Source organism: Orcinus orca, chromosome 1 (genome assembly GCF_937001465.1).
Source record: "Orcinus orca chromosome 1, mOrcOrc1.1, whole genome shotgun sequence".
Classification (NCBI taxonomy): domain Eukaryota; kingdom Metazoa; phylum Chordata; class Mammalia; order Artiodactyla; family Delphinidae; genus Orcinus; species Orcinus orca.
Window position 1 is genome coordinate 155046346 of NC_064559.1, and position 14640 is coordinate 155060985.

Below are 14640 nucleotides of genomic sequence, written 5' to 3' on the forward strand. Positions count from 1 at the left end.
CCCTTGGTTGTAATGGAGGTATAATCAGAGATAAGGAAATGAGTGGGTCAATCTTCTGAGAGGATAGTCAGAAAACAAACATGGCCCTTCCTCTCATGAGGCTTACGATCACAAGGGGGTGATAATCCTACAAAACCAAAATGCCCCCTGTGACTAGTGCTACATAGAAGACTTAAGTCTTTAGTAAGAGCCAGTGTAAATCCACCTAGAAATAACATTTTTGGCATATGGCCTTCGTTTTTCCTAACCATACATATGCATGAAATATATCCCTTGAACAAAACTGGGGTCATCCTGCTCTTTTCACTTAAAGGTATGACACAGATTGTGGCAGAGGAGAGAGCTAAACGAGCTGTTTCATCCTTTTTGGCCGAATATTAGCATTAGCCACTTAGGAGATTTGTAGACACAGCCCAGTTGTGTTTATAGTGTGTTTCTGAAATGCAACCACTTGTCTGCTGAACACTGGAGGCAGATGCAGACAGCAATGCAGTAAGAAGGCCACATGGCAAGGCAGTTCATGGAGCCGGGAATTCAGGCTGTTTGAAAGCTCAGAACCACCAGCCATCCAAATTTCCACCCTCTACAAATATGTGTTCAGAGGGGATTAATGGAGTATTCAGACTCAGAACGACTGGCACCACAGCCAGAGCTGGTTTCTCTTGTTCACTCAGCTAAAGCACAACTGGTGACAAGGGTAGACTGAGGGCGAGTTCTTTCCCTCAACCCAGATTTTCTGGTCGGGAGTTTAAAGTGGCTCAGGAATTTAAAATGGCTCTGATGCCATTCTCTGCTTCATTTCGTTCAGTTCTGAAAGAAACCACACTAACTCAGGGTCCAGATCTTTTTCTGCTTAAAAAGCTTAAGTGGGGGGCTTCCCTGGTGGCGCAATGGTTGAGGGTCTGTCTGCCAATGCGGGGAACACGGGTTCGTGCCCCGGTCGGGGGGGATCCCACATGCCGCGGAGTGGCTGGGCCCGTGAGCCATGGCCGCTGAGCCTGCGCGTATGGAGCTTGTGCTCTGCAACGGGAGAGGCCACAACAGTGAGAGGCCCGCGTACCGCCAAAAAAAAAAAAAAAAAAAAAAAAAAGCTTAAGTGTATATTCCTCACATTAATTCGAAGTCCATTGTCTTTTGGAGAGAAAGAGCAAAACCATTTATTTTAGAACCTACCTGAACTCACTTGGCAAACATGTTCTAGTTGGTGTGCAGAAAGACACATTTAACCAGCTCTACATTCAGTCAACCATTCATGTTAATGATGATAATAGCAAAAAGTGAAATTGTATAATCAGGCCAAATTTAGATTAGGCCTCACCTCTCTTTCTTTAGGAAATCAGGAGCCTCCCCACCTTACAGTAGTGCTCCCTGGACAGTGAATGACAAAAGGGGTGAGTCCTGCATAATCCACAGCTGTTGTAATCCGCCCTGCAGGAAATGGTAAAAATAAATGCTTTCTTACGGGACTCGTACATTTATTTTATGTCGCTTAATTTCTAACAAATATATTAAGTTAGAGGAAAATCTTATTTAGCTAGAATTATAGGGCATGGAGTCATTAATTCATTTCCCTGAGATGGTGCCTACTCTTCCTCTCCTTGTACTCAGCATGCAGTTCTACTGTTGCACTTACAACAGTTCTACTGTTGCCACACCTCTGAAGCCATAAGCCAAGCATAGTAGCTTGCATAGGTACAGGCCCAAATATCTGTTGAATACTCTATATGGAAACATGATGAAAACTTGTCACCACTGACTTTAAATGTAAAGAAAACTTTATCATCAATTTGGACAAAGGAGAATTAGAATTCAAGTCCAGTTTATATGGCAGTTCCTCAGTGTTCTTCACAGAATAAGTAGACTTTAGAAGTACATTCGAGTTTACTTCTTAGAACAAGCAAAATGACATTTTAAGTACAGTTGACCTGTGGACAACGCAGGGGCTGGGGCGCTGACCCTCTATGCAGTTGAAAATCCGCATATAATTTACAGTCTGCCCTCTGTATACAATTCCTCTCTCATCCAGTGTCCCACGTCCACGGATTCAACCAACCATGGATCATGTAGTGCTGTAGTATTTACTACTGAAAGAAATCTGCATATAAATGGACCCATTAAGTTCAAACCTGTTTAGTTCAAGGGTCAACTGTGTATTATGTATCCTAAATAAGTCACAGAAGCTAGTATAAAAACAAATTAAGATAAAAAACAATCATGTTCGGAAAAGGAAAAACACACACAGATGTCAAAGATGCCAGCACAATACTAAGGGTAAATAAGAAATAAGGTTATAGAAAATTGGTATTAGAAGACAGATTAATGCAGATATTTAAATACATTAAAATCAGTCCATAACTGGGGGGGGGGGGTATGACCCTTAAGATTCTGCAAAGGATAAACTTGATTATTAAAGAGCAGAGTCGATTTTACGATAAAAAGTTTATAATCAGTAGACTTATGTGATACAGGAAGGTCATTTTTAGGGAGAGAGATTTATATGGTTTTCCACATTAGCACTTTTCATGAATATGGATTATAGTTAGGAAAACCTGTATTTCTGATTTGGTATTTAGTAGAGATATAGAGCTGGTTACACACCCCCTAGCGTCATCAGCACACATCTTGCCTATGAAAATTCATCAGCCCCAATTTTCAAAGTGCCCACTCTTAATTTTCCATTGAGAGTAAATCAAATACTGTGACAAAAGTTTTTCTGCAAATTCACATGTGGCATATACACTGCACTGCAAAAGAAGGAAACAAAATGTTTTTAATTAAATAGTTCAGAGGAAGAGAAACAGGTGAATAGAGGTCCACAGACCAAAGGATCTCTCTGGAGGAAAAAAAAAAGACAAAAATACATCATTCACCCATGACGTCAAAGGGATCAGGAGCCACCGAAACACTAGTTCACGCACTTCGTCTAGGAGCAGAAGGAACAGAAGTTGTATATATTTGCATTGTAAACAGTGTGCATTATACAAACTTAAAATCTATAATTAAAACCTATTCAATCTAATAAAAATCATTCACAAAGCATTATATAGGCAAATATGTTTAAAAAAATATTTTAATAAGCATATTCAGAATGGCAGACAGGGACTAGGGGAAGGGAATTTCCTAATAGTGCAAAATTACTATGCATAAATTTTAAAACATCTAATTCATAATTTTAAATGCCTATTTGAATATTACTTCAAATACATTTGAAAGCTCAACAGATTTGTGTTGAACTGAGTTACAAATTTTGAACTCTTTTGAAAGCACATCATCATAAAACAGAAAACCATTCCAAATGAAGATAGATAGATAGTGCTTTGCTGGGGGTAGGTATGGGGTGAGGGAGACTAAGTAACTATTAACGAAGCCGCCTTTTCCCAATGCAATTTGTCAAGAGTTCAAGAGTTATGAAATGTACTAAATCTTAAGCAAATTAAATTCATGGTATTACTAAAAATTTTTAAAGTAGTGCAATGACATCAAGTTATAGTGGCTGCATTATGAAGAACAAAGTACTGTGTGAAATACCTGTATAAACATAAAATACAATTAAATATTTCTCTGTGAAAAGCTGAGCATTATGTATTATAATAGTGGAATGTCTTTCATTAGGCATACTTTAAAAAGATCAAGAAAAGTAAAATTTCCTAACATGTATACAACATGTGCCGTATTTGCAAACATGCCTGAGAATTTATTTAAAATGTTCCTGTAATGTTAGTCTGCAAGAACTTCACAAACCTGCAAACAAAATGCATCTTTCAAAAAAAAGGTGAAAATGGCAACTCTAATATTGCAACAACTTAAAGTTCATCATCACTATTTCTATAGACCACCTTTGACAAAGAGCTAGGACACTTTGGATTCGTATAATAAAAGCTGATTTAGAAAATGGATAGTGACCATCTGCAAAAGCTGCCATTCTGGATAAATTAATGTTCTAGGTAAAACAAAAACAAGAAGTTGTTCACGCTTCTCAACACTTCCACCCAAAACTTTGATTTACTTGGATGTGTATGTAACAACAATGAATCTACATCATATGAAGTCAAGTGTTGTAAAGTGGCTTTTAACACTGTTTGGGGAGAAAAAGTTCACATTGGTGGAGGGAAGCAGTCTGAACATAGGTTAATAGTAATACTTCATGGGGGATAAGGCCTAAACCAATTTCTCAGTGCAAACCTCTACTCAATTGCATTAGACAGTTGAGCCATTAAAAACAAGACCGCAGAAGATTTATTTTAAAAAGGCATTGGCTCTTTGATGGCTGAAAATGAATCAGTAGAAGCATTTGGGGTATGCCTGTGTGATAAAACAATAGTTAATAATCTTTTATAAAAGTTTGGATATAGGTTGGTCTATCAGCTGTATAAAACTACATTTTTTAAACAAGAATTTTGCACTAAAAATAAAATGGCACTATTGCAAGGCTATGCAAATGGATGATCCTATTTGTAATCACACAGAGCAGTGGTTACTGAATATCTTATTTTCATTTTGGAAATACACTATCAAATCTGAAAAGCTGGATTGTTAACTGGAAGTCTAAAAACTTCTATCTTTATCACTTTTTCCTCATAAAATCAGTACTGTTGCCTGCCAACTCCTTGTGTGTGCCAACATCTAAGTATCACTTGACCTTTTCCCCTGTTTATTTAATGCAAAAATGGGAAATTTTGTAATGCATATAAAAATAACTGAACAGGATTCTGGTCAGCATGATACATTTAAGCACTTAAGCCAACATTAAACTTTTGTCTTGATTCAAAAATAATTTTGAAAATTATAGCAAATGCAAAACAAACTATGTGATCTAAGTATCATGCTTAATTTCAGAGTTCTCAAACTATTTGTCCTTAAGTAGAAACTTGAAAAAAAACAAATGTTCACAATCCTTTATGAATGCTTTTACCACCTGGATATAAGAAACATGACTTAGTTACTACACAAACACTTAAAAATTCATTAGAAAAACCTTAGCAAAATAAAATGAAAGCTGACAGACTCAGAGTATCAATTCCTCTCATAAAAGTTTACCAACTGTACAAGTTAAGAAAATTATACAAGCTTTTGTATTAAGAAAGGACAGCTCAGTCAAGACATATGTACTGTAAAAATCTTCCAAAGGCTACAAAGAATCTGGAAAAATACAGAATGTATTTCTTAAGCCCAGATAAGAATATGGAAAGACATCATTGATGTCAACAATTTTACATATACAAACCTGACTTGGTTTATTTTTAAACTTCTATATATAAAAAAATCATGCTAGCATAACTTTCAGGATTCATAAGGGTTTCCTTAATGATAACTCAATTTGTATGGAGAAGAAAAATGTCATAAAAGACATTTCAAGAAACTCAGAAAAATTGGTGTTAATCAGAAATTTGAACTTGTTTTTTTCTTCTCTGCCATCAAACTAAGCAAAAAGTACCTTGTAGTGAAATTTTAGGATTAATACGTCAAATGAGAAGGTACAGATATATCTTTCAAATTTACTAAACTATTTGTTTTATATCCTTAAAAGGGCCTTCACAATTTTCAAGTAAAAAGTCTGCAAAAGGCAGAATTATGAAATCTTATTTACTAAAGTTAGGACAATTCAAATTTTCAAATTTTAACCAACTGCTTCAAGGAAGTCAACTTTTTAAGGTCACCCATCAACCCTGAAAACTTTAGTCACACCAGAATTTACTCCAAAGAAAGTAAAATAAGTCTAAAATTTAGTCGTCTGTGTTTTCAAGTTCTTCAAATTTTCCATGTGAGACTGCATCTTGGAAAAATTCAGAAGAACCCGGACTTTCTTTTCCATTGCTGTTCACCCTTCGCCTTTTGGCAGGTCTCTCACTTTTTTCATCAAAATCACTTTCATTTCTTGCAGTCGTATGGGCAATTTTTGGGTCAGTGGTAAGGTTATCTGTTTCATAACCATTAGTATCCATATCTGTGTGAAGTGGTTTCTTACTTCCACCTGTTGGTCCATTAACGTGTAACCCTTCAACTTTCACTTCTTCTTTGTTTAATGTTTCACCTGGTCCATTAGATGACACCCCTAAGTTGGAAGAAACATGAATGAAACTGCTAATATTAAAAAGCTAAATCTGTAAACTATTATAACACAGCTATAAACAGCTGTAAAATAACTTTTTATTGAGCAAGTGAGGTATCAAATCTGTGTATACATATGGTTTGAATTCTGGCTTTATTTACTTTAGTAGCTGTGTGACCTTAGGCATGTTATTTACACTCTCTCGTACCTCAGTTTCATCACATATACAATGAGGATAACAACAAATTTATAGGATTGCTGTGAAGATTAAATAAGTTAATAAATGTAAAGAATTAAGAACAGAATTTGGCATATATTAATAGCATGCTGGTATTATACGTAGCAACAAATAAGCAATGGATCCAGCAGTCTAAATAAGCTGAGTTAAAGCAAAGATATGCATAAATTATTCAGATTTAGCAAAAAGGCCAAAACTTTCTAAAACCATGAAAAAATTATATTCTTTCTTTAGAAGTTTGAGTTTTCTACTGCTGTATATAAAAAGCAGGATGACACGACGTTTTCATTCTTAATGTAAATCTACAGGTATTATGCTTTAAGGGTAAAGATCATATGCTATATTTATCTAAACAGATTTAAATATTCTGTCATAATGTTAAATTAATTCTTGCACTGTCCAAGCGTACACTTGAAAATGCTAAAAGTAAACACAAATTCCTTCATAACAGATTGAGAAAAGAAAGAGTATAATTACTCTAATGAAGTGACAAAAGGTCATGTTAGAGTTGACTGCAAAATGGAGAAATTTTGCAAATACTTAATGTAAAATATAGAATGTGCCACTGGAGATAATTTAAATTTAATTTTCTGAAAAATATTCACTATAAAGAACGAGAGCCTCAAATACACATTTTGGTCCAATAAAATATACTATTTCCCCAGCTCAAAGGTGCACTCAAGTCATGTATGCTTATGCGATTATGCGCCATATGACAGTGGAGGAGTGATTTTGTCATAGTAAGCACAAGAAGCTTGGTGACACTCTCATTAGGTCAAAAAGCACTAGTAGATTTCAAGACATGAATTAAAGCCCCTTACAAAAAAAGACAGTTGGGTTGCAAAGTTCCTTCCTTTCCTTGAAAAACCTGGAAATCTTAATTGTACCTGATGTGAATGGCTTCTGGGCTGAGTAATTTATAAGTAACTTATGAACACTCTTCCTTGGCTAACTGCATGTTATCATCAAATGGTTAAAAAACAAAGAAGGAAAAGAAAGGGAAACAATTTATTTGGTGTTATCAGCAAATAAGAAAAGACAGAAATACAGCAGTCCCTGGCATCTGTAGGGGATTGGTTCCAGGACCCCCTCGGATACCAAAACCCATAGATGCTCATCCCTTATATAAATAAGACAGCACGAAAAATTCATATGACCCATGTACTTTCAATCATCTCTAGATTTCTTATAATACCTAATAAAGTGTAAATGCTATGTAAATAGCTGTCAGCACAGAGCAAATTCAAGTTTTGCTTTGTGGAATTTTCTGGAATTTTTTCTTTCTTCAAATATTTTTGCTATGCAGTTGGTTGAATCTGCAGATGCAGAGCCCATCGATACAGAGGGCTGACTGTACTACCAACCGTCTGCCTCCCTGAGTTTCCACCCCTAGTCCCAAAGTCAGTCTCAGCTTCTTATTCAACTTCAGGATGGATGTGATTGGCATTAGAAATCATGTCAATGAACCTTCTTGAATCAGGAAACAGCTGGGCCCTAATATTTGTTTGGCTTGTTCTTAGAGGGGAAGTAGTGAGGGAATAGAGAGGAGTCATTAAATGAAGAAAGTATATTCACCACAGTAATATTAAATGCCAGTGTGAGAGCAAAGATCAGAACAAAGTTCAAATTCTTCACAGTATTCCTCTTCTAGTTTCTGTCAGGGGGAGGTTAGCTCTCCACTGGCCCTCCCCTAAAGCTGTTACATCAGAATGCAGGTGGGCAGAGCTTGTCTCTAATTCACCAGTTTCCTCCTAAAAAGGACTGGAGGATTTATTACTTTCTGCTTAGCAATGGTCTTACTTAAGACTATTTTAATTAAAGTAGAAATCAAGATAATTCTCTGACTAGGTCTTACTGATCAGCTCAGTGATCCTTGGTCCACTGTATATTTTAAACAAGAACACTATCTGAATCTCAAACATATTAGTATGCTTTTTGCTTCTCTTTTTCATGGACATAAAAATGAATGTTTCTGTACAATATTAATGCACAGGCTGACACCTGCTTTATCTTTACTCGTCCTTCAAGGTTATTATGTTATCAAGGAGGAAAATATTTTAAAGAGTGCCCTTGTTATCTGCTTCTTTTCGTTTATATGCTTAAATCAGTTTCCTAATAAAGTGTTACAAGCTCTGAAAGTATTTCATAAATATCTGTGTATTTCTGATGTGAAATGGCTGGAGTTTCGGTCTAAGACTTAACAAGAATACTTATATCTAGACATTCCAACCTGATAAGAAAACAGATGCTATTTTCTTAATTTCTTAAAAGAAATGGTCACTGTTGATAGTATACTTTATTATATATACTTTTCAGTGATATCAATGGGAATTCTTTCCAACTGACTTGTACATATTCTGTGTGTTAGTATATATGTATGCTGATACTATGTTTCATCTGGTATTTACAATTATGACTTCAGTTCTGCTTTGGAAGTTTAAGAGACACCAAAACTGAATTTTCCAAGCTACTGAAAGAAAAGTGCCCGTCACTATGAAGAAATCTAAGTGTTCTTGGTTGCTTACCATTTTGATTACTATTGCTTATAGTGCCATCTTCTTTCTCAGACTGGCTGTTACTACTGTTTGAGGCAGTTGGGGGAGGGGATGGTGCTCGACTAGAAGCAGCACTTTCACTTTCATCTAGAAGACGATCCATGTAATCCCTTAAAATTGAGTAAAATAATAAGACAATTATTTTCTTATATTAAAAACAGCTGAAAATTAAAATTGACTTAAGTTAAATTTAGAAGGCTTTATTAGCAAATATATCCTAATTTTCACTTACATTTATTCCAGTGCCTCATCTATGACACCAGTATCTGAACATTTAAATGGAAAAGCTCCTTTTGGTTACATGTTTGTAGGAAAAATATGTAAGTCCTCTACACTAGCAAATTTTAGAGACCTATAGGAAGTTTTAAAACTTTAAAAACTGTAGGCAAGTGATCAGAGGGGCCCAACTAAAATCAGAAAATCTGTAAATGAAGAGGCAGGGATGATGTCAATCAGGAGGAGTACAGAAGAATGTCTGAACAGACACAGGTTGGAACTGTAAAGCTCATAAAGACTACTGGATGGCTACGGCAATACCTGAAAGACAAATTAGGACCTAATAATGAATTACCTTCCTGTTACCTTCTATATTACCTTTCTGCTAGAGCTAAGCTATAGTAAGCTCACTAAGTTCCTGGGCTTATCTGCCAGCTGTATCTGCCCATATATTGTTAGAGGTGAAGTTACTTCCTTCCCTAAGTCATTCCTAACTGTATGGCATGGGAAGACATTTGTGGTTAAGTGACATTGGGTTGAGGTTAGAAGATCTGAACGAAATACTTCTCTCTCTCAGGTCTAGTGTCTTTACCTATAAAATGCATGTAACCATACATGACCTATCTACCACACAGGGCTGTTGTATAAGATATGTGTAGCGAAGTGTTTTATGAACTATGAAGTGCTATTAAGTCACTAGAATAAAGGTCAGCAAACTATGGCCTGTGGGCTGGCCACCTATTTTTGTGGACAGTATTTTACTGCAACACAGCCACATCCATTCACTTACACAGTGTCTATGGCTGCTTTTCACAATAGCAGAGCTAAGTAGTTGCAAGAGAACTTAACGCCTGCAAAAGCCTAAAACATTTACTCTCTAGCTCTTTACAGAAAAAGTCTGCCATCACCTGTGCTGGAATAGTTCCCTGAAAGCAGGGAGTTTAGTCTGCTTTATCACTGCACCACCAGTGCCTAAGTTGTGCACGGTGCAGAGAAGTGCAATAAAAACCAAAATACCTTATTTATTTTTAAATTCCCTCAGAATAAGTATAACAAATAGTAAGGCAAATCCTATCTTTTAGAATTTTGTGAGCGGCGTAAGAAAGAATGTGGACAAGAAGGAAACCACGGAAGGGCTTTTGGGACTTTACTGAAAGTCTGTGGTAACAGTCTAGAACAGACTAGTAACTATAGTTTTAATCTCAAACTACGTGATCACGTTGTCGTTTATATACAGGGACATACATTATAAATGTGTAGTTTATAATATAGGGATGTAGAATCTGACCTCAAGAAGCTTCCAACAGGTTAAGAGTACAAACTAACACATATCAAAGAAACATATATGACCACGAACTAATCAATTTAACATTCTAGGCCTTATTTTCCTCATCTATAAATGGAGGGAATGAAATTTCATGGTCTTTTAAGATCTCTTTGGCTTTATGTCATTCACCATTACAGAACAATCACACAGAAACAGAATGAGCATGATGAATGCAATGCCAAAGGGACTTCAGAAGCTAAAGCTAACAGAAACAGATGATGCATGAGGAAGAATTGTTGGAAATAAATTTGGCATAGTGGGAATGGGTAATGGAGGATGTTAAAAGCCACGCAAAGGAAGCTAGAACTGACTAGATATCAAAATTATTTTAAATTTCTGAATATAACAATGATATTGTGAAAGACTTATTACTATTATTTCTTAAAGGTTAATGGCATCCAGAATGCTTAAGAAAGGAAGAGTCAGGTAGACCGTACAGGAGGCTGGAGTAGCATTCAAATAGTTCGAGTTATGCTGAGTTAATTTTTACTTTGAAAACAATTATTTGCAAGGCTGTTACAGCAAAATCTTCAATTTGTATATGGCTACCAATTCTTCCAGGTAGGTAGTGAACTGACAGAATCCACAGTAGGATCTTTCAAAGGCCATTTATAGGCAGAAAAGTGGCAATGTGCTTCATTCTGGTGAACAAATGGAAGGTAACAATGTAACAGAAAAATGAGCAAATAACTTTCAGGATAATCTGCTCTTAACTATTGATTCTGACTAAGGAGGAAAATTTTAAAATTCAGTCCAATTTTTGTCTAAAGGCATTAACTTAATGTTTTGTGCGGTCACTTAAAGTGCAACTATTAACAGAAAGAGAAGGTCCTGGAAGCAAACTAGAAAAATATCTTCATGCCTACAGAAAACCACAATTTCTCCCAATCTGGAATATACGGTCTGGTCGTGGCTTCTTATAGGAGATTTAACACAGCTAAAAGGGACAAACAGGAGTAAAAGAATTATAGTTTTCAGTTAAAAAAACAAAAAACTTTATAAAAGACCCCGGAGGGGATATAACTGAAGCCTACAAAAACACAGTATTCTTGTCTAGGGGGAAAAGCATTTCTTCACTTCCTACGATAACACCAGGGAACATGCTGTTAACTCTTAAAGCCTGAGAAAAGAGAAGATATGGGATTACTTTTAACTGAGACTACTCCACCTACAGAATACTTAAACCTTAAGGAGAATCAAGGTTACAAATATAAATATCTTCAAAAAGTTTTCAGAAGCTACGGAGAGATTATTAGAAAAACTAAAATGTTTGGCAGCACATCCCTACCTAACCTGTTGAGCTTGACATCACAGAGGACCAACTAAGCCAGCCCACAACACTTCCCTTGGTGATGCTTTCTGAAAGAGAAAACTGGATGAACCATGGGTCTGACCCAGCATGGCAATTCTTATGTTCTTACTGCTGGTGACGACAGATTGCCTGTAGTTCATGTGTGAACATTATTTCTGAAATGGGTGAAAAAAATGAAAGATGTTACTATTGCTTTTCCCTATAGAATAGCTTGAAAACTGACTATTTTAAGATATACTCTGAAGACTAGATAGCTGTATCTAGTTCTACATCACTGTGCCTCAACACTACCAATAAATACAAATTTAACTATAAATTGATAACAGTAAGCAATTATATAAAATTTGGAATACTGTTATATATAAAATTCTACTCATTATGAGATTTGAACAAGGGAGAATGAGGCACAGAGTCCAATGTCTCATGACTTCCAGGGGCAATCATACCCATTTATTCCCTTTTAGATAATTCTGCTTTGGATTTTAGAGTGTTTGATCCTCCAAGGAAGTGACCAGCAGAGACACCTGTAAATGAACATGACCAAGAAATAGTGCAGCCTAGGAGTTTGAAAAGCACAAGCAAATATGCATATAAGCACATCTTCCAAAGGCAGTTATTTGGCCAGGCTTAAGAACTTCAGTGGTGCATGGTGACCAAATGAAGTCACAACTTTGCATTATTTTTATTCCATAAACATTAGGGAATACTCAAGGTATTGGCAAAGTTAATTTGTATATGGTAAAGTCAATTCCACCACAACAAATTCATCAGCATTTTAGAGCAACTCACGTGAAATGAAGGGTTCAATACTCTATGTACTATATACTTAAGTAACAAATTGCTAGTGGGAGTGGGAACAGTGTTTCATTCCACAGCTAGACTGAATGAAGCTAAGAGAATTTGGTGCGTGGGGAATGGATTAGACATATAGGCATTTTGCTTAAAAACAGGATATAATAAACTATACTCCCTCTATCACTGGGAGTTAGCTAAAGGTACATTACTTATTAAATATTATTTGTTAAAGGAAAAGGTTTCAGAATATTTAGGGAAAGGGAAGTCATCATGCACATGTGCACCTCTCTATAAAAAACTTTGTAATAAAAGAAAATGCAATTTTACCTAACTTATTATAACCCTACATCTTTTCCCTTTGATATCATCTATATCCAAATCTGATTTTGGTTCCCAGAATCAAAAATAGATTGGGAAAGGAAAAATATTAATTTCCCTTCCTCTTTAAAGGGCCCCTATTAGGCATATGGCCCTATAAGTTTTAGAAAAGATAGTCTCTCCTATTCTTACTGCTCTCTCTCAGTGTTATTAGATCAAAACTGCATGCGCTTATACTGAATGGAATAGAATTTAACAAAAACATGCCTTCACAGCTGTTCTGATCCATTTCCTCTCAGGAATACTACTGAAAACATACACTCTTAACATTCGCTTTGATAAATTTGCTGTCTCAAGATGAACTGTAGTTTACAATGTATTTATAATACACTGAAAAGTCTAAATGCCCTATGAAGATGTCAATAAATGGATAAATTGAAACTAATGTAAACTTTTATCCTAGCAAGAGAAAGAAGATTCTAAAAATTACAATTTTCTCAAGAAAAATTTAGAAAAGCTTAGCAAAAATGACTCAAAAGAAAAAATACTCACGTGACACCAGGATGAAGATTATATTTCTTTTTTCCAAATCGCGTTTGCTGAGCAAAGAAATCGTAACGTTCAGATTTTTTCCACATATAATAGAATGCTACACATTCACCAACTGACCTTGTTCGAACCTATAAGAAACAAATACTTGTTTTTAACAAGTATCTCCTCCTTAAAGGAGTTATCTCATGAAAAATACCTGAAGTTTGAAAACAAATTTAGCTGGTCTTTAAGTAATACATAATACCACTTACAAAATACAACACTGTAGCAGCTGTGTTAAAAATTACTCTTTCTGAACTCCCATTAAGAAAAATAATACATTGGCAACAGGTCTTCAGATATTTAGCATTATGCTTTTTTTTTAACCTTTTAATTTTCTTTAACATCTTTATTGGAATAATAGTTGCTTCACAATGCTGTTTCTCCTGTATAACAAAGTGAATCGGCTATATGTATACATATATCCCCATATCCCCTCCCTCGTGTCTCCCTCCCACCCTCCCTATCCCACCCCTCTAGGCGGTCACAAAGCACCAAGCTGATCTCCCAGTGCTATGCAGCTGCTTCCCACGAGCTATCTATTTTACATTTGGTAGTGTATATATGTCAATAGCATTATGCTTTTAAAGAGACTATCATATGTTCATTTACTATAAAATAAATACCCCTTTATTGAAAATGTCTGGAAGTGGCATTTGAATTAAAATAATGTTATAAACAATTTGCAAATACTTTTACTCACAGAACGCCTAGGGAGACTGCCTTTAAATTTCCATTTAAAGGATTCTCTTACTAATCCCAACACTGATCCAGACTCAGTTACTTACTTTCTAGAAAGGCTGAAAGTATTCCCCAGTGAGTTAAAAGCTATTATAGTAATGCTAATACTTTGTTTACTAAATTACTCCAGTGGCTTACTGTGCTATACCTATTTGGGCAACTGAATGGCTCCCTTTACTAATGTTAAACATATGAGATTGGCAACTGATGTTGACAAAATTCCCTGTTCTGCTACTTTGCTTAGAGAGCTGGTAGGGTTGATGCATATAAAATACTAGGAGTTAAAAAGGTATCTGAATGAGTGTTTGGGATGCAAGACAATATGCTTTAACTCATAAATTTCTGATTCTGAAGAAGGGATCCGGTGGGACTGACTGCACCTAAGGTCAATTTTATGACATCCTTATTTTGTTATGGGACATATATTTTTCTTTCTGCCCCGTGTTGCTTTAAGACAAAGCTATCAGGGCTTTAAAAACAAAAACTAAAAACCCAGTC

General features: G+C 35.7%; 1 protein-coding gene across 18 annotated transcripts in view; it reads right to left on the reverse strand.

The window, feature by feature from the left end:
- Positions 1–3052: 3052 nt before the first annotated feature.
- Positions 3053–14640, reverse strand: part of MIER1 (MIER1 transcriptional regulator) — a 56138-nt gene continuing 44550 nt past the window's right edge. For 17 of the 18 annotated variants that reach the window (XM_033407510.2, XM_049698273.1, XM_049698294.1 and 14 more), the window contains 3 exons: positions 13363–13490; positions 8813–8952; positions 3053–6052 (listed from right to left, as the gene is read on the reverse strand). In XM_033407510.2, coding sequence (XP_033263401.1) covers positions 5724–6052; positions 8813–8952; positions 13363–13490 — 597 coding nt within the window. In that variant the 3' untranslated portion in view covers positions 3053–5723. Of the gene's footprint in view, positions 6053–8812; positions 8953–11673; positions 11853–13362; positions 13491–14640 lie in introns of those variants that run through there. The other variant, XR_007471843.1, reaches the window with a different exon arrangement.